General features: G+C 35.1%; 1 protein-coding gene across 1 annotated transcript in view; it reads left to right on the top strand.

Annotated features, from left to right (window-relative positions):
- The window catches only part of LOC108914368 (pickpocket protein 28), a 74,125-nt gene that overhangs the window by 28,797 nt on the left and 18,791 nt on the right, over positions 1 to 26,537 (top strand). Inside the window, exons 5-8 of the mRNA XM_018720177.2 lie at positions 10,823 to 10,971; positions 11,349 to 11,467; positions 18,120 to 18,208; positions 18,264 to 18,448. Of these exons, the coding sequence (XP_018575693.2) occupies positions 10,823 to 10,971; positions 11,349 to 11,467; positions 18,120 to 18,208; positions 18,264 to 18,448 (542 nt within the window). The remainder of the gene's footprint in view (positions 1 to 10,822; positions 10,972 to 11,348; positions 11,468 to 18,119; positions 18,209 to 18,263; positions 18,449 to 26,537) is intronic.

The raw sequence follows: 26,537 nt of genomic DNA, 5'->3' as shown, positions 1-26,537 counted from the left end.
GGCGGTGGCTTAATTTAAATTACCCGAATCGTTGGATAGGTCGCGGCAATGAGGCACCTATCTCTTGGCCTGCACGTTCTCCCGATCTAACGCCCATGGATTTTTTCTTTTGGGGACATATAAAAAGTATTGTTTATGCGACCCCAGTTGACAGTGTTGAAGAGCTACAGGAAAGAATATTCGCGGCGGCTGATGAGATTCGCAACAATCCCATAATTTTTGCTCGAGTCCGTAACAACTTTGATAAACGTGTTAGGTTGTGTTTAGAAAGAAATGGCAATTATTTTGAAAATGTCCTTTAACTAAGTTTTTTGTTTTTTCTCTTTTTGATAATAAATTATTTCTTAGTTTCGTTTTCATTGTACTTCTATTTAATAAAAGTTTCTGCGACATTCAAACAGTTATTTGTGCAACTACTGTAAAGAGTGTGTATTTGTTGTACGATGCATGAAGTTTGCAGCTCGAGACGAAGTTGAGAGCTGCAATCATGTTAAGTGCAACAAATATGCTTTTTGCACATGTTGCACGCAACATTTTTTCTACGATTGTTTTTATTTCAAATTTTATTTAACAGTATTTTACATAATATTAAAATTTTAACTGACAACTGGAAATTAATTGCGCAAATTGTCAATGTCAGACGTTAGGTACTTATGGATATGCTTAGATTAAACTTGTAATCAATATTTTTTTTGTACTACTGTAAAAAAAGTTAAACTTTTGGCACAGTAGGTAGTGCAATAAGTAGTAAATTTTGCACGATCGTAGAAAAAAACACTTGTAGCATGTCCACATATTCATCATTAGTAAAATTTGGCATAATTCTTGTTAATTTACACCCAAAAAGTATTTAGCTGATAACAGTGACAACTTACAGAAGAGTTAATTGTGACAACTGGCATGACAGCAGCACACTTAGTTTTTCTTTGATTGATTGCAATCATATACGGTGTGAGGTGAATGGTAATACATTTTATTTTTTTATTAATAAACGAAAAGTTTTAAAGGAAAATTGCTAGAGAGGTAAAAGTTTCTAAAAGAACCAGTTTATCTAATGCGTATTTTTGGATATCGAGTTTTTACGAAATATAAAAGTTATGGCAAAAAATGGCTTGAGGGGTGGTTATTTCAACCCCTTTCGAGGGGTTAAAATTTTCGAAAAATAGTTGAAAACTCGCATCTGTATTAGTAAACAACCTTTAAAGAATTTGTTATTTGTACCTCGTTCGGTTTTCAAATTGCAGCCAATTTTCATAATTTTTTTGGAAACTTTGATGGCCCATATCTCTTCAGGGGTAAACATTTTACTAAGGCGATTTTTTGCAGATCGGGTTCTTTTGAAAAGTAGATTCACTGGTATCATTTATGCTACTCCATTCAAAAACACCCTGTATACTGGGTGAGTCAGAAAGAATGGGTCAACACTAAACTGGAGATACTAGACACCAAAATGTTATGTTTGAGCTCATCATGCCTTATACGAATGTCGCTGGTTTAAGAACTACAGGGTGTTCAAGGTTTCAATTTTATTCTGAAATTTCTCAATAGCTAAGTAAGTTTTGATAGCATGATTCTGAAACTTGGTAATGTTGGGTTTTTTGGTGTGAGAATTACGAATTTGAAGATTATTTTGACGTTGCTCCTAGAGGGCGCTAGTTTCACCATATTATTTAGGTAAATCATATAACATATTTTTTTTACCTGTTGAGCTATGCTTTAAAAAAGCTAAAAATCTAAAAGGACGTTAAATTCTACACAAAAAATATACTCTTGTTTAGGTCGCCTAACTTTATCGGTTTCTGAGTTATTTGCATTTAAAAGTTTCATTGTATTTTGTGGTAATTTTTTTTCAGGCGCTGATATTGCTATTTCTTTTCTAAGTAGGATTGTGTAAAATTTCAAATTTTCAAGTCAATAAATATTAACGTATTTTGCGTGCGTGTGATTTATTATTCGTGCAAAATTATTAGCTAGTGATCAAAAAATGCCGTGACATAATAATTTTTCCAACAGAGTGATATGCATGATATGATTTGTGTTTTTGCTTAGGCTAATTTTAATGAACATGCGGCGCGGCGGCCCGAAGAAATGTGCAATTTTACCCACATAGATTACCTAATTATAAACCATTCAGAAATCTTTACAATCGCTTAGGCGGATCTGGATCTTTTCCACCAAAAAGTAACCATGGTACTGCAAAATATATCACAGTCAATGAAGAAGAGGAAATTTTACTACTCGAACTCGTCGGTTAAGTGCGGCAACGAGGGTAAGCCAATCGTCCATTTGTAGAATTTTGAAAAAAGGAATGCTCCATCCATGTCATTATACTCCAGTTCAGCAGTTATTGCTTCAAGATTTACCAGCTCGCCTACAATTTGCTCAGTTTATACAAAATATGCAAACGGAAAACGCAGATTTCCTCAATAAGATTTTATTTACTGATGAGGCGACCTTTACTGGACGAGGAATTTTCAATTGGAAGAACAATCATTTGTGAGATTCCGCATGCTGTAAAAGAAAGACATTTTCATCATGAGATCAAGGTAAATATTTGTGTGGTTTAATTTCTGTTTTTTTTTTCATAGGACCTTTTGAATTGCCACCCAATCTAACTGGACCTCATTATTTAAATTTTCTTCAACATAATTTAAACGAGCTTCTAGATGATGTACCATTCGCTTTAAGAGAGAGTATGTGGTTTATGCACGACGGAGCACCACCACATTTTGCCTTACCAGTACGCCAGTATTTAAATGAACATTTTCCTCATTGGTGGATTGGCGGTAGGAATGAATTTAGTTGGCCACCAAGAAGTCCAGACTTAAACCCTCTGGACTTCTCAGTGTGGTCAGACTTGAAGGATGTGGTGTATCGTGAAGAAATTAATTCTGTTGAGGAGTTGCGGCAGAAAATACAAGTAACCGCGAATGCATTTAAAAAGAATAGGGACATTTTGTTTAATATTCAGAGACATTTAAGAGTGTATAACAAAATGTATTGAGGTAGGTGGTGGATACTTCCAGCATTTGATTTAAGGTTTGTTATTATTACTATTATCAATAATTGTTATTGTTATTTTCATCTTTTGAGAATAAAAAAATCACCACAAAATACATTGAAACTTTTCAATGCAAATAACTCAGAAACCGATAAAGTTAGGCGACTTAAACAAGAGTACATCTTTTATGTAGAATTGAACGTTCTTTTAGATTTTTAGCTTTTTTAGCTTTTTAGCTCAACAGATAAAAAAATATGTTCTGATTTACCTAAATAATATGGTGAAACTAGCGCCCTCTAGGAGCAACGTCAAAATAAGCTTCAAATTCGTAATTCTCACACCAAAAAACCTAACACTACCAATTTTCAGAGTTATGCTATCAAAACTATCTGAATTATTGAGAAATATCAGAATAAAATTTAAACTTTGAACACCCTGATTCTTTCTGACTCACCCTGTATATTTTACTCTCCACGAGAAAAAGAAGCTAACACCATCCACTGAGTTCGACCCCCACTAGGATGTCACGTTGCGGTTCGCCGCAAACGGTACCCACCAGATGGTGTTGGTGGGTAACCTCGCCACGATGTAATATTGGTGGACCAATTCATTGTATGTCGTGGGACCTGTCATAGCCCAGTCATTATAGACATAAAAGAGCCTGTTTCGGGAAAAAAATACTATTAGAAGTTTCTCTGCGGAATATTGTTCGGAAACCTGTTATAAATAAAATATCAAAAAATCAACTCGAGGCTAGTTGGGAAACTTTGTTTTAACAGTGGTCAAAGTTATGGAAAAGTGGTTTTTTGACTCACGTAAAAAAGCTATTATTCATAGCGAAAAAAAGTTTATACAAAAAAGGTAGGTATTAAATAAGCCTATAAAATGAAAAAAGTCCGATTAAATTCCGATAATTTGTTTATGCACAAGAGCTCAAAAATGGTCGAAAATTGCCGTTTTTTTCAATTGCTAATAATTAATGCAATTTTCATCGCAGACACTTGTAATTCAGGATTTTTGAGGCTTTTTACACCCTTAATAAGTGGTAAAAATTTCAGCTCGAAAGCTTCATTGGTTTGACGTTGGCGGAATTTGTTATCTAAGAAGATGCTATTTTTCAATTCATTTTTCCCAAGCTCACAGGCGTTGTAGGGTTTTGATCATTAGTTGTTTTTGTACCTAAATAGTTGTATTGACATAGACATTTACCGAGAATTTAGTTTTTCAAATTTAATTTGTTTAAAATTGACTTTGAAAAAATGTTAATATTTATTAAATTGTTAAGATAGGTAATTATTATAAAATAAAATAGTAACCTCTTTACTTTAGTTTTCTTCGAATTTAAAAAAAAATCGTTGTTGTAAGTTGATTAGAAGCTGAGATAATTTTTTTTATTTATTTAATCGCAGTGACCTTAATTATTAATATTAAGAGCCGAAATTTGGAGAGAATATACATTAAGAGCTATATTTTCATGTCCTACATTAACATTAAGGTGAATTCAACTATTTAATTTCGAAAAAGAAGATAGCGGCGATGCGTTCTATTACTTGGTCTAGCGAACGAGTGGGGAAGGCGAGGCTTAGCATGCGCGCTTAACGATGTAATAAATATTAACATTTTTTCAGTCATTTTTAAACAAATTAAATTTGAAAAATTAAATTATCAGTAAATGCATATGTCAATACAACTATTTAGGTACAAAAACAACTAATGATCGAAACCCTACAACGCCTGTGAGCTTGGGAAAAATGAATTGAAAATAGCATCTTCTTAGATAACAAATTCCGCCAACGCCAAGCTAATGAAGTTTTTGGGCTGAAATTTTTACCACTTATTAAGGGTGCAAAAAGCTTCAAAAATCCTGAATTACAAGTGTCTGCGATGAAAATTGCATTAATTATTAGCAATTGAAAAAAGCGGACAATTTCGACCATTTTTGAGCTCTTGCGCATAAACAAATTATCGGAATTTAATCGGACTTGTCTTATTTTACAGATTTATTTAATACCTACCTTTTTTGTATAAACCTTTTTTTCTCTATGAATAACAGTTTTTTTACGCCAGTCGAAAAACTACTTTTTCATAATTTTGACCATTGTTTTAACAAAGTTTCCCAACTAGTCTCGAGTTGATTTTTTGATATTTTGTTTATAACACGTTTCTGAACAATATTCCGCAGAAAAACTTCTAATAGTATTTTTTCCCCGAAAAAAAGCTATAAGCTATGATTGGCCTATCAGGCTCGATGGGTGCGCCCAAAGGGGTGGTCGAGACGGTATCTGTAACCCCCAACGCATAGGGCACTGTGGCTGCGCCTTGCCGCGCACTTCTAAGAGCTACCGATATGGGTACGGAGACCATGTTCTCCTCTTTCACCCGGAATGTTGGGAAATGAATCTCCGGCAGACAGACATGAGGGCAGTCCATCACCGCTGGCTTCCAGCTTAACTACCCCGCAAGTCGTAGCGATCGTGGCAGGTAGATCCTGTTGGCCTGATTCTCCGTCCCTGGGCGACGAGGTCTCGTCTAGCTCAGTTTTGATAATAGACATACGATCTAATTTATAATGATGGTCGAGGTCACTGGGACTCATAGCACTGGTTGACGCACCGGAGGGACCCAGCCGATGGAAATGTTTATGGGCGAGCTTGCTCTAATGTCTCGTAAGCACTGAAGCTAATAATGTAGGTCTCACGAGGGAGCCTGGAAGTGGGGCTACTTCAAATTTTGACTACGGTACCCAGTGGTATACGTAGTATTCCCTGGAGTGCCTGTGCCTAGAAGGAGGTTCTCGTCGGGCGAGTTCTGCCTCGAGGTTTTAGCCAGAGCTATGTATATCGGCAAGCTACGGAACTCGGGAGAGTTTCCGTAGATTGCGGTTTATCTGACGAGGAAGTGCTGCCTCGACGAGTAACCCCGATAGAGGTTTGGCCGAGGGAGGTTGCCCCGAAGTGTGTACAGTGCTCAACGGAGCCTGTACCCGTAGGTCTCGACAGAGCCTAGGTATGTACCGCTGTGCGATGCAGGGTCTCAACGGAGCCGGTGCTATCGGTCAGGGTCTTCGTCGGGGGTGGTTAGGCTCGGACGGTATGGCAGGTCTCAACGGAGCCTGAATGCACCGTTGTTCCGAAGTACGGGTCTCAACGGAGCCGGCGCAATCGGAAGCAGGGTCTTCGTCGGAGGTGGTCAGCCTCGGACGGATGAGATCTCGTGAAGCGAATCTGTGAGCGTTGTGCTCTGATACAGTTTATGACTGTGAAAGGGATTTTCACAGAAACACTGGAATATGTTATAAATGGCTTTATTCGGGAGAATACAGTTTATAATAGTTTTTTAGTAATTTTGGGCAAGTGAGCGATTTTAGAAAATATGCACAGAATTTCAGACGTATCGCGTGCTCACGCTGGCTGGAAGCATGGTGTTTCAGTTATTAAACTGCAAACGGCTCCAGTGGACGTTCACCCGATTTTCGGAAAGTCCCCCAATCTCCATGCTTTTGGCGGAGCACTCTCGTTATGCCCACCAAAATATTTTTATAAAAGTGTCCTCGCTGTTGGACGCCTTTCCCCTCTGGCCTCTCTGGATTCTTTTTAATTGTTTTAGAATCGATTTTTGAAGTCAGCGTCATCGCCTTACCCAGGAGTCAGAAGGTCCTTAGCATCGGAATATCCGGAAGTTTCCGATTGTCGGAAAATTCGGCTCCCAGATGGCACTAGGGCTGTCGAGGATGGGAATCGTGTTGTCGGAGTGGTGAGACTCTCGCAAAACGGACTATTTGGCCCAAAGACGGAAAAATTGGAAATAATTGTGAAAACTTTTCCGTCTTCGTAAAAGGGCTTACGGAGTTCTTAATCCTGGATGGATCGTTGGATGGATAGCTGGTTCGAACGAAATCGTGCGGACGGAAAACGTGAAATCCTATCGTGGACAAAAACTAAAGAAGACAATATGAACATTCTTATGTGAACCACATAACTTTTTTTCACAAATTGCAAAATCACTCTTCTTTTACAAAAGTATGAACACAGTACATAGGTATACTCTAATGTTTTATTTGGTTCCCATATCTAGTTATTAAGATATAGCATACCTGAAATTTCACCAGTCGTCACTATTTCTAAGATTCGGGATTAAAGCAAATGTTCAAATACGTTACCATTAATTTCTATGCACAAGTTTACACGTTGGATAAATGAGCGGCGGATACAATCGCATAAACCAGGACTATTTGTTCAACGGCATTTTCGATACATTGACGCAACTGCTGTACATTTTCTACCTCGATGTTGTACACAAAAAGTCCATAGGATTTAAGTCCAGCGATCGCGCAGGCCATCTTACGAGCCCTCCTCTCCGTATCGATGTGGGCATTTCTCTCTAAAAATCCACATAGATCGCGAGCAAAATGGGTAGAAACACTGTCGTGCATGTACCACATATCACGTAGCATCTAAAGGGGAAGATTTTCAAATAATTCCAATAAAAACCGAGAATAACGTAGTCCGTTCAGATGTTCCCGTAGAAATTGCGCTCTAATTAAACGATCTCCGTACACTGCTGCCAATATACAGGGTGGCCAAATGAAAACGAAACAGAGCCATTTGCAGGAACTGCGTCAAGATTGTAGAAAAACGCTCAGACCCGTCGATTTTAGATTAAAGAGGGACATTCTTTGCTGGTATTTTTGACTCCGCCACTTTCACCCGCAAGCAAGGGTAAGCATCACCCCAAAATATTTAAATGGCATTGGGGGTTGAGTAATATTTCTTTTGAAAGCTCTTACAATTCTCTTTACAACAGACTTTAAATTTTATAATTCCGCTCAATACTTATTAAGAATTTTGATTTTAAAGTTGAAACTTATGTACAAACAATTAGTAACGGTAAAAATGTCAGTCATTCGAGTTAAGTACGCCAATGGTATAAATTTAATATTTCTTGCGTTACATTAGTTTTTGGCAATTTATCATTTTCGTAAAAAAAAACACAATTGTAAAAACATAAATGAATGCTATACACACACAATGAACGTAAAATTAGTGGATTCCAAATTATTTTCTAGTATTATTTGGAAGCGTTGGTTGGTAGTTTATTTAATTGTGTTTTTAAAAATTAAACACTATGGTTTATTCCATTGCGGAAAGGGTAGATATCATTTCGCTTTACTTTATGAACAATAAATGTGCGAATAGAACAGCTCAGCTATTTAATGAACAACATCAAGATCGACATGTCAGGAGGAAGTATGTTCTAGAGTTAGTAAAAAAATTTCAAGAGACAGGGAACGTAGCCAATAAAAAACGAGAAATTGAAAAACCTATAGTTAATGAAGCTAGTGAAGTTGCAGTTTTGGGACAAGTTCATCTTGATCCTACATTAAGTACGAGGCAGCTGGCATCTGTGTCTGGGATCAATCGAACTAGCATACAAACCATTTTGAAGAAGAATAAATTCCATCCATACAAAATACATTTAGTCCAGGAACTTCATGAGGATGATTATGACCGCCGTTTGCAATTTTGCGAAATAATGAGTGAGCGAGCAGGGAACGATCCACAGTTCCTTTTTAACATCTGTTTTTCTGATGAATGCAGTTTTTTCTTGAACGGGACGGTAAATCGTCACAATTGCCGCTATTGGTCCGATTCAAACCCAAGAGTTTTTCACGAGGTGCATACACAGCAACCGGAAAAATTAAATGTATGGGCTGGAATTTTCGGTGACCGGCTGGTGGGTCCTTTTTTTCTACCTGGTAATTTGACTGGCCAAATGTATTTGCAATTACTGGAAGACGCTATTGACCCTGCCTTGACTGATATTATTGAAAATGTTCCAGAGTATGATGAAGATCATTTGATTTTTCAACAGGACGGTGCTCCTCCGCATTATGCGTTAATTGTCCGTCAGTATTTGGACCAACGTTTTCTACGGAATTGGATTGGGAGAAGAGGCAGCATTGAGTGGCCTCCACGATCACCGGATTTATCGCCCCTTGATTTCTTTTTGTGGGGATACCTAAAAAGTAAAATCTATAAAACACAGCCAGCGTCGCTGGAAGATTTGCGTCAAAGAATCGTCGACGAATGCCGTCGAATCACTCCGGAAATGCTTCGGAATGTGCGCGAACGTTTCGAACAAAATCTTTATTCTTGTATGGAAGCGGGCGGTCATCAGTTTGAACATTTAATCAACTAAGTAGTAAGTAAGCAACTAAACATAATTTAAATTTTAAAATGTAATTTTTTTTTCAAAGTATTGGGCGGAATTATAAAATTTAAAATCTGTTGTAAAGAGAATTGTAAGGGCTTTCAAAAGAAATATTCCTCAACCCCCAATGCCATTTAAATATTTTGGGCTGATGCTTACCCTTGCTTGGGAGTGATAGTGGCGGATTCAAAAATACCAGCAAAGAATGTCCCCCTTTAATCTAAAATCGACGGGTCTGAGCGTTTTTCTACAATCTTGACGCAGTTCCTGAAATGGCTCTGTTTCGTTTTCATTTGGCCATCCTGTAAACAATTATAAATAAATAAACAATTTACATTTCACAACATAAATCGTGAAGTAGAAAAACCAATACCTACTCATTAGGAAAATTATTAACAGAGGCTGAAAAGTTTTCCGTATTTAAATACCGATTGTAAATAATACAAAAAACCTTCGTGTGGACAAAAAAAAAATCCGAAACACATTCAATGATAAACAAGCCGGTGAGCGTCTGATCCCACAAAGGTTTATCGAGAGTGTATCTTGACCTACCGTATTATGAGGTCACTAACCTAATTTTTACTGCAATTTTAATACGCGGTGAACGACAAGGAGTAAACAGATCTTTTTTTCTAGACATATGAATGAATAAGATATTTTTTTACATTTTAAATATTAACATATATATTAAGTATTATTTATTTTAATAGAAACAAAAATATACGGATAATAATTGTTATTACAATGTAGTATTTTTAATATTGTTAACGTGTTCACTATGTTTTATAACTGAATATGAGTTTTTAGTAATTATGTTCAATTAATTATTCAGTTTGTAGTACGTAGGTATACATAATGACTTATTGCTTTTCAAAGAGTACTATGATACCTACCTTCTTTGTTAATAAAGTTGGGATCCGCTGCAAATTGATTGTGAAACCAATTGCAAAATTCAAAACGACTGGGGAAATCAGTTGGTTCTAAAGCTTGAACTTTTTGAAAATGATAAGGGTTAAGTGAGTTTTTTGGTAATATTCTCCAGACCTTGCTTAGGGTTATCTCCAACCGCTTTAAAATGGTTCTTGTCGAAACAGTAGGTTGCTCCCCAACTAAATTTAAACAGCTTCTACCACATTCAAGTAATTTTGTCGATGTCGGACCTTATTAAAGACCCGGTATCGTGAAGACGTGGAAAAACTCACACGAAGAGTTGCGGACATGGAAAATGTTGTCTGTGAGGGAAACTCCTCCGATATTCTGCTGCAGCGGCATTTCGTAAACATTCTCCGTATAAAACTAGCATTTTCGCATATTCAAAATTCAGAAATACAGCCATTATGATCAACACACGAAACAATCCGAAATAAACTAATGGTTGCATAGCATTCTGCATTATTCTTTCCACATATCCTCTCCCCATATGTATGACGTGATCTCCAAATTTGCGGGAAAAAAATGCGTAAGATGCAATTATTAACGGTGGTAGATTTGAATAATTTGCTTATCTTCTAAAAGGTTGAGTAAAAATTTGTTTTCGATTTTCTGTCTTTATTAGGCCTTCCGAACACGTGGTTAAAATTAAGGACATTATGACTGAATGCCAATTTTTAGGTTGGAGCCTCCTGTTCTGATGTTCTAAGAGTTTGTGAGTGGACCAATGATAAAGTTGATTGTGATGAACTATTTAATAATGATTTAACCGATGAAGGACTCTGCTGTTCCTTCAACAGATTACCACCAAAAAAAATTTTTCGAAATGAGTAAGTTTTTATCGTACATTTTATTCAGTTTAAATTTTTAATAAATAAAAAAATAACACAGCGCCCCAAAATATAAAAGTGGGTTGGGCCGTGATTAGGGTATATTCTACAGTACCCACTGAATCCGAATCTGAAGTCAAAATTCTTGTGTTTTAATCACAACATCAAAACACTCCTTTAGAAAGTGTTTTTCGAGCCACGAGCCGCCGATGGTAGAAACAACATTAGCCCTAAGTTTACAATAAAGTCTTAAAAAATGTAAACTTTACGTATTATTTCACAATTGGTAAAATTACTTTCTAATTAGTATTATTTAGACTTATAATTCATGGCCAACTTTGTAAATTATCAATTTTAATTACATTTTTATTTTTCAGAAATGATATTTCTATACTTAATCAAACATATCCAAGTAATGTGTACGACTGGAATCCAGAAAAAGGATTTACGGAAGAAGAGACTGGAGACGAAAATACTGTACCAAAGAGACCGTTAGGTACCTACTTACTTTAGCAATATTAAAATAAATAAGTGTATGGAAAATAAGTTAACATAATTTCTGTGCTTATGACTTGTTATATCATAAATTAGAACGGTTTTTGGAATGTGACGTTATTACTCTACACAAAAGTACCTTTCTTAAATTACATGTTTTCCAACTTAATAGTATTATGTTTAATCGTAATAATGTATATTTATTTCTTATGTAATTGTAAGGTTTACGAGTAAATGGTATATTCCAAATTCGTGTATGCACATGTGAACGCTATTGAGGCATCCTTGTACGGTAAGTCAAGACCAAATCGTGGTAAAATGTCAGCTAGCACTATGCACCTATTGAGTCACGGATCTCTCAAAATGTTGATGATCGGCGGGCGCATGACGACCACATCGTTATCTGACGAAATCGAGGGAAGCCACTCCGTATTTAATAATCTACAAGCAATCTAAAACAGCTAATATCATTCGTTGGACGAACGCACCAGACATATACCCAGTCCTCAACAGTATCCCATCTATGGCCGTTTATAGATGTGGTACTCTGCAACGTTGGAGATATAAGATCAGAGATTTCTGAAAGCAATAGTTGATAAAATTTTGGACTTGACTAATTTCGACAACTGATGTTAATAATAATAATCTTGTGCTAAGTGCTCCCGAGATCGAAGCGAAGGGTTTGTTGGTTGTGAAGGTTGCTGTAATCGATGGTTTCATTACTCATGTGTGGGTCTTACCAACACTGAATTCGTCATGCTTACCAAGAGCAAGTGTCTGTTTTATCTTTGTCCTGAATGCAAAAACAAATGCGATATTGTGGTGAAGACATCAGTTTTTACATACTCTGATAACCTCAATACAATTAATGCTGCAATCTCTAAGTTGAACAAACATGTTCAGGAAAAAATTGATGCAGTGATTACTAACGTTATGTCTGCTATTGACAGTTTGAAATTGGATTTTGCCGCTCAGCTAAAGCATGAAATTCATACTGCGATTCAACACAACGTTGACGTACTTGTTACACCTAAGTTAGACGAACTGAAGCCGAAGATTGATGATATTTCTTCTTCTATCAACCAAGTGCCAAAAAAATCCTACGCCGCAGCTGCTGGTGAATCTGTTCCAACCTTTGCTATTAAACCTCGTACTAAACAGTCGGTATCTCTTACGAAGGCTGATATGCTGAAGAACATAAACCCAATCAGTTCCAACATTAATTTAAGTAGAGTGAAGAATTCCAAGGATGGACGATTATTGGTTAGTTGTGAAACTGTTGGTGACTCGACCAAGTTCAAAGAATTAACATCTTTGAAACTTTCAGATAAGTATGAAGTAGAAGAATTAACTGTTTTACATCCTCGAATTAGAATCGTTGGTATTACTGAGGAACTTGATGATAAGACAGTTTTAGACTTTTTGTTGCAGCAAAATAAGAATGTCATAAACTCTAATTCTACCTGTAAAATTGTGTCTATAACCAAACTAAAGAAACATAGTAAAATATTTCAGGCTGTTCTCCAGACAGATAAATTAACTTATCATAATATTCTTGAGCAGGGTAAATTATTTATCGGATATGACTATTGCAATGTGTTTGATGCCCTTGACGTAAGGCGTTGTTTCAAATGTAATGGATTTAACCACATCCATAAAACTTGTACTGTTCAATCAGATATATGTCCTCGCTGTTCGCTTAACCATCCGGTTTCTCAGTGTAACTCTGAGCAGCTTTGTTGTGTAAACTGTGTAAATTTTAATAAAAGTAACAAACAATCAGCAGTTGATGTCAAGCATGCTGCTTGGGATAAAACCTGCTTTGTTTATCAACAAAATCTGTTAAAATTAAAAAATAATGTATTAGGTTTACAATAGCAATTACCCCCATTGTTGGACGCCCATGATTATCACTTAAATTCCAAACAAACGAATGTAGAAGAAAGTTCTAATTCACGTTTCTTGTCGTGTTATTATCAGAACGTGCGTGGTCTAGGTACAAAAACTAAAGAATTGTTTGTAAATTCGTTTATTGATCAGTTCGATTGTATCTCTCTATGTGAGACATGGGCTCATTCAGGTATACATGACGCTGAGTTATTTGACTTAAATATTTTCAATGTATTTCGCGCCGATAGAAACTTTGATGCAGTTGATAAGGTTAGAGGAGGTGGGGTGCTACTAACTATCAATAGAAAATTAAATGCTTGTCTATATGACATTAAATTAATTTGTCCTGCTCTCAATGACATCCCCAGTATAGATGTAGTGGCTGCAAAAATAAAAACTTCTAATTACTTTGTTTATATTATTACAGTATACATCCCGCCAAATACGCTATGTGAAGCTTACGAACGCCTGTTCGATTGTATTATATCCTTATATGATATATATGGCTCCAAGATTGTTATTTTCGGTGATTTTAATATACCGGAATATGTTCTTGGAGTTTCCTTTCGTTGTACCATCGCTCTGCGACAACTCATAAGTTTTTTTGAACTTGAACAATATAATCAAATTTTTAATGTTAATAGCAGAATTCTGGATCTTGTCATTGCAAATGTTTACTGTAGAGTACTCCGATCTTCTCAGCCTTTACTATCTGCTGATCCTCATCATCCTGCTCTAAATGTAAGCGTTAATATATACAGCAAACATTCCAATATTTTTCCAGTGCAAAACAATCATTCATTCAACTTTAAACACACAGATTTTCTTGGTTTATATAATGAACTTAGCATTACTGATTGGTCGCTTTCTACTGACTTGTCGGTAAATGATATAATTCAACAGTTTTATAACAAAATAAATGATGCCCTCCATGAATATGTTCCCTTAAAAAGACCTACGAGTAAAATTTATCCGCCCTGGTTTAATAGTCAATTGTTAACTCTCTTGAAGAATAAAAACCATGCTTGGAGTTCATATAAAAAATCTAAACAACTTAATGATTATATTAACTTTAAAAATATTCGTTCCCAGATAAAATCTGCCATCAAGATTGCTTATACAAATTATATACTAGAGTCCGAAAATACAATTATGAGCCATTCTAAAACTTCTTCTGGAACTTTGTAAACTCAAAAAAGGGTTCTACTGGTATATCGTCCTCAATGTCATATAATGGGTCTAATTGCGATAATCCCCAAGACATAGTCAACGCCTTTGCTAGTTACTTTTCTAACTCCTTTATTGATTCCACCAATTTTGATTTAAATTCACAATACTATGTAAACGATAATGACATCCTACATATTCCTGAAATTACTGAAGATAAAATTTTAAATTCTATAAAGAAACTGAAAGCAAATATGACAATGGGTCCAGACAACTTGCCGGCCTTTATTATCAAGGATTATGCTTGCTTATTTTCCAAACCGTTATGTACGATCTTTAATCAAATCCTTAGATCTAACACCTTCCCTGATTTATGGAAACAGTCTCGTGTGTGTCCGGTTTATAAAAAGGGTAACAAGGAGGATGTTGAAAACTACAGACCTATTGCTATTTTATGCAACTTTTCTAAATTATTTGAAATTATTATTCGCGAACACATTTCTTTTTATGCTAAAAACCTAATTGTTCCTGAGCAGCATGGCTTCATGCCTGGTAGATCAACAGTGTCCAATCTTGTGTGTGCTACTCAATTTATTGCCGAGACTTTGGATATGAGAGGTCAGGTGGACGTTATATATACAGATTTCACTAAAGCCTTCGACAAATTAGATCATGGTATATTGCTTCGTAAATTACACAATTTTGGTATCAATAATTCTCTTTTACTTATGTTTAAATCTTATTTATCACATCGTGTTCAGTTTGTGCAATATCGTGGTTACAAATCAAACATATTTAGTCAAACATCAGGCGTTCCTCAAGGGTCAGTACTAAGACCACTATTTTTTATTATTTTTATCAATGATATAGCGCGAAACTTTAGCGTAAATTTTTTAATGTATGCTGACGATTTGAAAATTTATATTAATGTCAACTCTGTATCTGATTGTAATAGGCTTCAGCACAACTTGAATTTGCTTACCATTTGGTGTGATAATAATCGGCTCCCCTTAAACGCTTCGAAGTGCAATGTAATGTCTTTCTCCCGTAAAACTAATTCTACTCTATTTAATTACAGCCTACGTGATCAGGTACTGGTTAGACCTGAGCATATTAAAGACTTAGGGGTCATCTTTGACCCAAAATTAACCTTCTCTGCACATATTGCTGAATCTGTCACAGGTGCTTACAAAAATTTGGGTTTTATTCTCCGAAATGGTAAGGACTTTAAGAATATGTCTACATTACGTACCTTATATACGTGCTTTGTTAGACCCAAGTTGGAGTATGCCTCTGTGGTTTGGTCTCCCTATTATAATAGTTACATAACATCATTAGAAAAAGTGCAGAGGTTTCTTAAATCGGCCAGTTTTATCTTAGATGGAGTCTATCCAGCTCTGGGATATCCTCAGGAGTTGTTATTGGATAGGTTTGAAATGCATAGCTTAATTAAGAGGAGGGTTATGTACTCGATAATGTTCTTGTACAAAATTGTCAACCACGATATTGATTGCATTGAGCTTACAACACAAATAAATGACCGTGTTCCTAGAATAAATGCCAGATCAAATAGTTTGTTTAATCTTCCTTCTTCGCGCACTAACATGTTGCGGTGGTCTCCTTTACATCAAATGCTTTTTAATTATCATAATATGGAGAATAGCCTGGACATTTTCAATACTTCTTTAGCACATATTAAAAGAATTTTCTATTCTCACAATTGAGTTATAGGATTTTTAATTTCTTGTTAGTTTTTTATATTACCTACTTATGTTGTTGTTTCTGTTGTTGGTAATGATTTTAGATATATTAATTCCCATGTGACTTTACCGTTTTGCTATTTTTTTTATTGATTGACTGACCATTGTTTCTGATTAAGGTTTGTACTTTTTGTAATTTTTATTTATACTTATTTTAAATGTTTATGTTTCTTGTGTTAATGTGTATTTATTGTAGCTGTAATATTCATCCTGTAATTGGGTTTCTCCCGTTGGGTGAATTAAATTAAATTGAATTAAATTTAAAAATTAAATTAAATTAAATTAAATTAAATTAAAATACACTCACTTCATGTCTGTAGCTAAAACATAAAAAATAGCTGGATCATTCATAGGTAGTTTCACCTGTGACTGATCTGTCTGGTGAGTTCAAACGATGTATGATTCCAGATGTTTACTATATACTCGTATTGTTATGTAATATTATGTATGCTGTCATGTAATGTACGTAAGGTATGTAAAGTATGTAAAGCAGACAACCCGCAAACTAGTTATTTCCTACTCCTGTAATATGGTCAATTTCGCCCACAGAGCACCTAGAGTGTACGTTTCCCATCCCAAATCATGGGAACCGGTGACGCCAAATTGCGGGGAGGTAGAGTGTACGAGGTAATCCGACCGCGCATACTTTGAACAGGTCCGGATTAAGAAATATTTTTAGACTTACGTCAAATATTCATTTTTTAAGTTTGGAATTCAGAAAATAATATATTTTAATGTCTTGCTTATATAAACCAACCTACAAAATAATTTAAATATACATATTTATTCTTCTTTAAGTAATGTTAGTTTATTTAATATTTGTCTTTGTTAAGTGAATAAATCAAATTTGCACTTCTATGCCATCTGTGTCACTTGACCGTTACTACGTTACGCTATTATTGTTCCTTTTTTTGATGTAAATATTACTGTCAATTAATAAAAACGTTAATAGGAGATTGTATTAATTTAATGAACAAATATTGTTATAATCAAAGTTTAACTCTGATAAACGTGTAAAAGTTATCAGTCTTTTAGTAGATTTCATTGAATTAAATATTTTAACTTCATGATTTATTCTCATATCGATATACTTTGCACATACAGTCCTCACAAGTTCTTATGCATATTTTTAATTTTGTTCACATTCAAAAAGTTTTTTAATACATGATATACAATTTTATTTTTCTGTAGCTTGGGTGTACTGGGAGTTATTAAAAAAATATATTATTATTTCTATTTCTTAAATTGTCTTTTTCTTTTTTAAACGACAGTTTGCTACCACTTACCACTCTTGGCTAATTGTAGTGTCCGCGATTCAAGCTCTCGTACCTGAACATTATTCTTTAATAAAGAGGAAACTAGCGAGTCCCGCTCATGCCTAGATTATCACGCTCTTTATCATAAGACCTAAAAAAAATAATTTCCACTACCGAGAATCGATGATTTCATAAACTAAATTGAAAAAGTAGTTGCCTTGGCCTCAGGTTACCATCAGATTCCAATAGATGACAAATCAATTTAAAAAAAGGCCTTTGTTAACCTCAACGAGCATTACGATTTTCTGAAGTCGTTTGAACTAGTAAATATCAGGACAAAGGGCAATCATCTGTCATCATTTTTTATTCCTCCTGATTATAATATGTACCCTTTAATCGTACCCTAAAATTGTATTGTTACTTTGACATAAGATTTTGCCTTTCCGTTTGTTAGAGAACTCTTCCTGTAAAACTTCTAAAAACAAATTTTTGAAGGAATAAATAAATAAAATAATAATACGCTTTAATAGTAATTTAAAAAAATAAGGAATTAGAAAAATTAATGCTGTATTGCGTTTAGGTGCAGGATCTCATTTGGGTTTGTCCCTTATTCTGGATGCTCAAGTCGATAACTATTATTGTTCGTCTACAAGTAGTATAGGATTTAAGGTAACATGGTACTAACATATTAATAGCCTATCCAAAACTTGTTTAATATTTATAGATCATTCTTTCCAATCCCATTGAAACTCCCAAAATGGCAGATTTCGGATCTCTTTTAAGTCCAGGGATGGAAGTGAGATTTTCGATTACACCATCTGTTAGAGAAGCCGCTGACAATTTAAGGAGTATCCCAATAAAGAAACGGCAATGCTACTTTTCAAACGAAAGGCGTCTGTCATATTACAGGTAAAACATAATGGTTTTGAAATATGTGCATTGTAATGCGGCCGTCGCAATACCCCATTCATAGTTGAAAGTAGTTGTAAAATAGACTAGCTGTAGATATTAGGTGATGGGTATGAAGTGCGCGAGTTTAAGGGAATAGTGCGAGAGTACGAGGTCGGCGGAAAAACGAGGAATAGCAATCGGGTGTGTTGGGACATAAGGAGAAAAGTCAAGAGATTGACAGGTGAAAAAGGAAATCGGGAGTCTTGAAGAATCAGCTTCTGTGTTACATTAAATTACTACTCCAAGAGGTTACTGACATTCCAGATCATCTAGGAAAGCAGAAAAAGTAGTCACTATAGAGTTGGCCGTATTCCCCTTGTCACCAGCCCGCCCATATCTTAAATAACTACCTGCAGGACTAAATTGAAGGATCTAAGGTCAGATATCTGCTTTTATATGTCTATCCGTGAATTTTCACATTCTTGTTTGGAGACACTGAGCGCCATCACATAGTTCGTAAATTTAGAAATCGTTTGTAAACCGTCAGGCTATTAATGTCAATTGTCATTGGTATAGACATAGAGTAATAAATATTGTTATAATCTACTACGTATCAGTTCTTCCTGTACCCCACCGACTTTCTTAATTACTGTAAACCTAAACCCATAGATTTAGGGAAGTACAATTGGCGCCCAACTCGAGGCACGATAAAAGTTTCTTTGTTTAACTTTTATTTATTGTCGTGGCCAGGAGAAACTGATAGGTGGTACAGCTGTTTCGTTAAGAATTAATATTTAGCATTGAGCAAATATTTTTCAAATTTAACTAAATAATAAGTATACCGCAATGGATATGAACAAAAATAAAGATAAGCAGTCTGTACAGGACTTTGATGAAGTGATAGATGAAACTTTATCTGATATTGCCATTTTAAACAATAATTAATGAAAAAAATTGACAATAAGTTAAGTAGAGGGATGTTACCTGAAAGCGCTACTACTATTAATACCAGCAATAATGTAAACAATTCTGATAAAGATTGTAGACAAAATATACCAGGTGCCTCTCAACTAATTCCACAGAGTGTGTAGGGAAAGAGGGATAGGGTTTATATTTCAACATGGAAGGACTTGGGGGCAACAATATTAGTTTTTTACCGGGTGGTTTACGGTTAATCCAGTGACGTTTATAAAAAAAAATAAAAGTTATGTTTGAAGACGCGGAAATACCGGTAAAAGGGTAAACTTAGCAATAAATGCATTAAAAGGTTCATCTCAAAATTGGGCTCAAATGAAGGAGGATACTTTCCTGTCCTTTGAGGTTATCGAGAGAAAAATTTTAGATCGTTACTGGGGAACTTCACAGGAACGCGAACTTTACCACAAAATTAAGTTTGATACGTATCAGGGCGGTTCAAAAGCGGATTATTTTTTAAAAATGATAGCTACATCAAAATACTTTTCTATGCAAATTTCAGAGACAGAAATTGTAAAAATTGTCGTGTCTCATTTTAGTACCGAAATTAGGAAGGGGCGTTATCTGCGCTGGGCTAGTCAGAGCGGATGAAGTCGAGGCATACCTTCGCGAGGTAGATGAATTATCGTTGAGCGAAGTTACTAGGATTAATGGCGCTACGCAGGATAATAGATCAGATCGCAATCCGGACCGCACTTGGCGTTATAATTATAATAATCGGAATACGGTAAATTCAGAGAGACAACCGCGTCAAGGAGAGTTAGGTCAGGTTAGAGAGGAGTCTAGCCGAAGTCAAAGTGATAGACAAGACGACCAAGCCGCAGTACCAGTAATTCTCGATAAATTATGAGGGTCTTTTAGAGGAAGAGTCGCACGATGTAAAACAGTTGGCTCTTGCACCAACTATTGAAATCAAGGTGGAATCAGTTGCAGTTAAAGCGCTTGTAGATTCGGGTAGTCAACTAACTTACATTTCACGAAATTAAAACAAATTAACGTGCATTTACCTATATTGCCGGCATCGTGTTCAACACTGATCGGAGCGTTAGGCGGCAAAAACCAAAAGGTACGAGAGCAAGTGTATCTGCAATTCACAATAAATGTGATTTGATTACACGTATATTATTGTACCGAAATTAATACGCGGTATAATACTCGGATGTGACTGGATGCAGGATTTTTCAGTCAACATAAATTTCAAAACCCAAGAGGTTTCAGGATGTTTTTAAGGTGACACCGAAACAATTAAATTTATAGCAGAACCAGCTCTATTAACATCGGTGATAATTAGTGAGTTAAGTGCTGAGGAAGGTAGGTTCCAAAATCAGATAACAGACATTTATTCGCAGAAGCAAATATTAGAGGTCGCGCCGTGTGCCGAATGTTTCAATGGCATTTATAAAGGGAAACTAGGGGATTTACTTAAACAATATCAATAACATGTGTTTTCAAATAGACCTGGTAGAACCGATATTTACACACACGAGATCATATTACATGACTATACACCATTTCATATCAAATCTTAACCGGCACCGTTGGTTTATCGTGAAAAGGTTAAGCGACAGATAAATGAAATGAAACAGTGGGGTATAATAGAAGAGCGCAGCACTGAATATGTTAGTCCATTGGTCGTGGTCGCGAAGAAAGAAAAATCGGTTCGCGTATGTATTGATGCGCGATACTTAAACAACCGCATGGTAAAAGATCATGTAAATCCACCTAATACGAACGAATTATTACATGAATTCACTAGCAATCAGGTATTGAGTGTCATGGACTTGACTGCTAGTTACTGGCAAATCCCAATTAAAGCAGCTCATCAGAAGTATGCCGGTTTTGCGTTTGAAGGCAAGACGTATGTGTTTAAAGTTGTTCCGTTTGGATTCGCGACGTCGGTAGACAGCTTCATTGTCGGATTTAGTAAAATTTTAGGGCCAGATGTTGATAAATTCGTCGTACCTTACGTAGATGACATAGTTATACATTCGGAAAGTCCAGATGTTCATTTAGAACATTTAAGAATTATTCTCGAGAGGTTCATTAGGAACATTACGGTGAAATTAAAAAATCATGATTTACCTGTCAATCTATAAAATTTTTGGGCCATATAATAACATCGGTTGGGATTGAAATGGATCCTGAGCGAGTGAGAGCTATACAATCTCTTCCATCTCCAAAGAGTTTAAAACAACTTCGGTCGTTCTTAGGACTTGCCAAATATGACAGTCGTTTCTGTAAGCGATTTTCCGAGTTAACGTTACCTTTTACACGCCTTTTAAAAAAGGACAACCGTAGAAGTGGGGGGGGGTCGAAGAGCAATTAGCTTTCCAAAATATAAAGAATGCTTTTCTAAAAATACCAGTACTTACGCATCTGGATCCGAAGCATAGATTTCTTATACAAGCAGATTCGTCGGATTTCGCAGTGGGAGCATGTCTTTTTCAAAAGGAAAGCGAAACGGGCGATAGAAATGTAATTGCGTATTATAACCGATATCTACTGCCAATGGAGAGTTTTTGTGATCGGTAGACCACTTACGATCGTAAATGATCATAAAGCTTTATCATTTATCAATAATTGCAGGTTATTAAATGGGCGACTTACTCGATGGATTTTATACTTACAGGAATTTGATTTCCAAATCGAACATTGCAAAGGCAGTGAAAACGTGGTGGCTGACACTTTGTCGAGGTATCCGTGTCAGTTATTACAATCTAATGCTGTGGTCCCAGAACTGTCCGATGTAGAACTAAATTCTATAGCAATTGACGTCCGCAGCATTCGGAATCAATTTAAGAAAATTTCTAGTCTTCAAAATGCCGATGAATTTTGTTCAAAAATCAAAACTGAGTTAGAATCAGCTAATGAGTTGCCTAACTTTAAGAAATGGTATGTTTTATATCAAAACAATGTATTCTGGAAAGGGTCAGTGGAATGCCAGGGATACAAAATTGTATTATCCAAATCAATGATAATCGCGGTAGTTAACCAGGAGTACTTTGATAATGGTCACTTCGGTGGAAATAAATATTGTTTATGGCTACGCAGACATTATTACTTTCGGAAGATTCGTAGAATCGTAGGAGGTTGCCAGATTTGCCAGAAGGCAAAAGTTTCACCACGATCTACAACAAAAACGCATTCTGTGTTAGTAGAGGTTCCTAATCAATTAGCTTGTTTAGACCCCATGGGACCATTGCCCATGTCCAGGGGAGGAGTGTCTCAGTTGCTGGTGGTTATTGATTCGTTATTGGGACTCAATTTCGGAGTCATTACTGGACAAATACTCTTTAAGAATGAGATATTAATATTCGCCATACGTCAGCGTATTATCCACAAGGGAACATGAGAGAAAGAGTCAACCGGGAAGTTGGTCGATTGATTCGAACGTTCTGTCATTCGCAACATACCAAATGGTCGATTTTACTCAAAGATATTGAGAAATATTTAAACGGGGCAATTTATGAAAGTATGGGATTTATGCCGAGCGAAATTCATTTTGGAAAAGGCCGGGAAAGTAAATTTCAACAATACATAAACTATCCTGACATACCTATACGTAGGGACCAGGCACGTATCATCGTTCTTGCCCGTGAAAATTTAAACTCCAAAGCTTTAAAAAGGCAAATGCGCTATAATAATAACAAGGAGTTTGTCATTTTTCAGCCGGGAGAACTGGTCATGTTGCGGTGTCATAGTCTTTCCTCTGCTGAAAACTGGGAAATTAAGAAATTCTTCTTGCTCTTTGAAGGACCATATCTAATTAAATCTTAACAGGGAGCTAACTCCTACGAAATAATTGATCGAGTATCTGGGATTTTGTTGGATGGTATTAATTTTAAAAAAATTAAACCTCCAGTAGATCAGTTGTAGGCGCCTTACTAAAAGCATATTAAATGAACTTGATAGCCACGTTCATTTAATAGGGGGGTAATATGTAATGCGCCCGTCGCAATACCCCATTCATAATTGTAAGTGGTTGTAAAATAGACTAGCTGTAGATATTAGGTGGTAGGTGTGAAGTGTGCGAGTTTTAAGGGAATAGTGCGAGAGTACGAGGTCGGCGGAAAAACGAGGAATAGGAGTCGGGGTGTATTGGGACAGAAGGAAAAAAGTCAAGAGATTGACTGGCGAAAAAGGAAATCAGGAGTCTTGAAGAATCAGCATCTGTGTTACATTAAATTACTACTCCAAGAAATTACTGACATTCCAGGTCATCTAGGAAGAAGTAGTCACTACAGAGTTAGCCGTATTACCCTTGTCACCAGCCCGCCCGTATCGTAGATAACTACCTGCAGAACTAAATTGAAGGATCTAAGGTCAGATATCTGCTACTATATGTCTATTCGTGAATTTTCACATTCTTGTTTAGAGACACTGAGCGCCACCACATAGTTCGTAAATTTAGAAATCGTTTGAAAGCCGTCAGGCTATTAATGTCTATTATCATTGGTATAGAGCAGGGATGGGCGTTTACGCGTCGACTATAATTGTCAACGTCTACGTGTAGACTTCGCGTAGACTATTTAAACAACGTAGACTATGTAGACAATGTAGACAAAGCGGAGTTTGCGCTCTAATTTCAGTTTAATCTAACCTATAATATATTTGCGTTACATTTACGTATGATCTATTTTGTGCTGTACTCAATTCATCACTCAACTTTTTCTGTTTGGCTGTTTTTACATAAACATAAAATGAGCGGACGTAAACATAGAACATAGACATAGAAATTGACCAAAAAAATATCAAGTTAATTTAGGGTTGAAGTCAGAAAGTTGGTTGAGGGTTTGCTTAAAGAATACACTGTGTCTGAATTAAAATTTTCTTGGTAGCTAACGCTTAATATTATTCAGTCCTGCTAAGTAAATCAATTCTTTTATACAAACATTTGACAATTTATGGTGACTTGACATTCTTGACAATTATGTGTTAATTTTAGAATAATTTTTAAATTGGTTAAAATTTCACAGTTTTATAATTTAATCTCAAGTTAAAAGACTTGAAAGCTTGACAATTAAATAATACAAAATGTTCTATAAATTAAACCTTCAACCAATCTTCTGACTGCAACCTATTTTTTTTAAGTTTTGAATACATTATTTATTTCTCGTTATTTTTTTAACTACCAATAATGTTGATGATTATGTTATTATACACTTGTTAAACAATTTTAAAGAATAAAGTTTTATTTAATTTAATTATGTATTTTTATAATGGGGTATTTTCTTTCAATCGAAATGAAAGTGAAAACTTTCATTTTTGTATACTTAATATATATTTTTTTATATTTTTTAAAACAAAAATTATTATAAAAAAAATTATATAAATATATAAATTAAGACAGTCAGTAAAAAACAGTTTATTTAATTTTAAAATTTTAGTCTCCATTCGTGACCTCATTAAGTGAAAACTAGGGAATATATATAATACTCATATATGTATAGAGGTACATATACCAATAAATACACATAATATTTAGTTTGAGAAAATGCAATAAAAAACATTATCTTGTGCCTCTGCAAATATTTACAGAAATATGTTACCATTTATCGTTTATTGAAAAGCTCAGCTCTATATGATCTGTATTAAAATCTTAGATCTTATATATTTACATAATATGATCTAGGATTGAAACAAAAATTATTTTGAAAGGGTACCTATATTATAAATTAGTAGAAATATTTAATAAAATTTTTTTCTATTAATTTCTGTAACTCTAACACCTTTAGAAAAAATAAAATTAACGTGTTCTAACTAAACTAAAATATCTACACAAAGTGTTCTTAAAACTTAATCAGATATTCCAAATTGTTGCTGACTTTAAAAATGATAAAATTTTCATTAAAGAATATATGCGACATATCTTTATTTAGAGATTTTTAAAAAAAAAAAAATGTTGGTCAATCTGACCTGACCTAAAACTATCGAGGAGCATCAAGCGAGACACACTTTTTTTTTCTCGTGAATTCTCGGCAGATATTGTTTGATCTTTTGTACTCGGTTCATACATTTTTTTTATAGATGGTTGTGATAGGTAGGTACTTTTCCAAATTCCAAATTTTCAATTTTTCTTTTTTTGCAAGAATCACGAGTTACAGCCTTACGAAATTCTTTTTTTGAGGTACATACCTACCACACCTTTTTCTAGTTTTGAGAGTTTCTTAATTGTTGACATTGTCGACATTGTCTACATTGTCGACTCTTCCAAATTAAGTCTTCATCTAGATCATTGTCTACGCGTAGACAATTGCATTGTCTACGTCGACATTGTCTACCCGCCCATCCCTGGTATAGAGTAATAAATATCGTTATAATCTATTACGTATCAGTTCTTCCTGTACCCCCTCCGACTTTCTTAATTACTGTAAACCTAAACCCATAGGTTTAGGGAAGTACAGCATATAACCATATTAAACTCGCCTTGTGACTCTGATGTAGTGGAATAATCAGTTGCGATACTTTATCAGGATGACAATACAAACGGTTTCTTAATTTATTTAGGAGTAAATGAGGAACAAATTCCAATTAACATGTTTGGTGACAAAATTAAGTTTTAATAGAGCAAATAGCAAATAGGCAACCAGCAATACATTTTTATAGATTTTATTACACAGTTTGTCTAAATATGAATGCACAAAAACCTAACAGACTTTCCTCCATTTTAACGCAGATTTTCTATAAAATGGATCTAGTTTCAAACTAAAATAACTCTTTAGCGTGAAGAAATTTGTAATTTACGATGTCGCTTATTCAAAAACGGCAATTTACAAATTTCTTTGGAACAAAAAGTAATTTGAGTTTCAAACTATCTCCATTTTATAGAAAATCTACGTTAGAATGGAGGAAAGTCTATTATTTGTGCATTGATTCAATTTAAACAAACTGTGTAATAAAATCTATAAAAATGTATTGCTGGTTGTCTATTTACTATATAGCCCTCTTAATGAAAATATTTTTTGTCTATGTGAATATAGAGTCAACTCGAATATAGTAGTAGTCGTGTAAATCGATAATTGCCAAAAAAAACTTAATAGCTGCCATCGTAGCGATTAACTAAGGCCTGTTTATGTTTTTCTTGCGTCGTTAGCATTACTGTCGTGGATTTGGATTATGCGTACGCTGATTT

The sequence above is a fragment of the Anoplophora glabripennis genome, unplaced genomic scaffold, assembly GCF_000390285.2.
Source record: "Anoplophora glabripennis isolate ALB-LARVAE unplaced genomic scaffold, Agla_2.0 scaffold1197, whole genome shotgun sequence".
Taxonomy (NCBI): domain Eukaryota; kingdom Metazoa; phylum Arthropoda; class Insecta; order Coleoptera; family Cerambycidae; genus Anoplophora; species Anoplophora glabripennis.
Note: the sequence above shows the minus strand (reverse complement) of the source record. Positions and strands in the feature narration are given on the sequence as shown.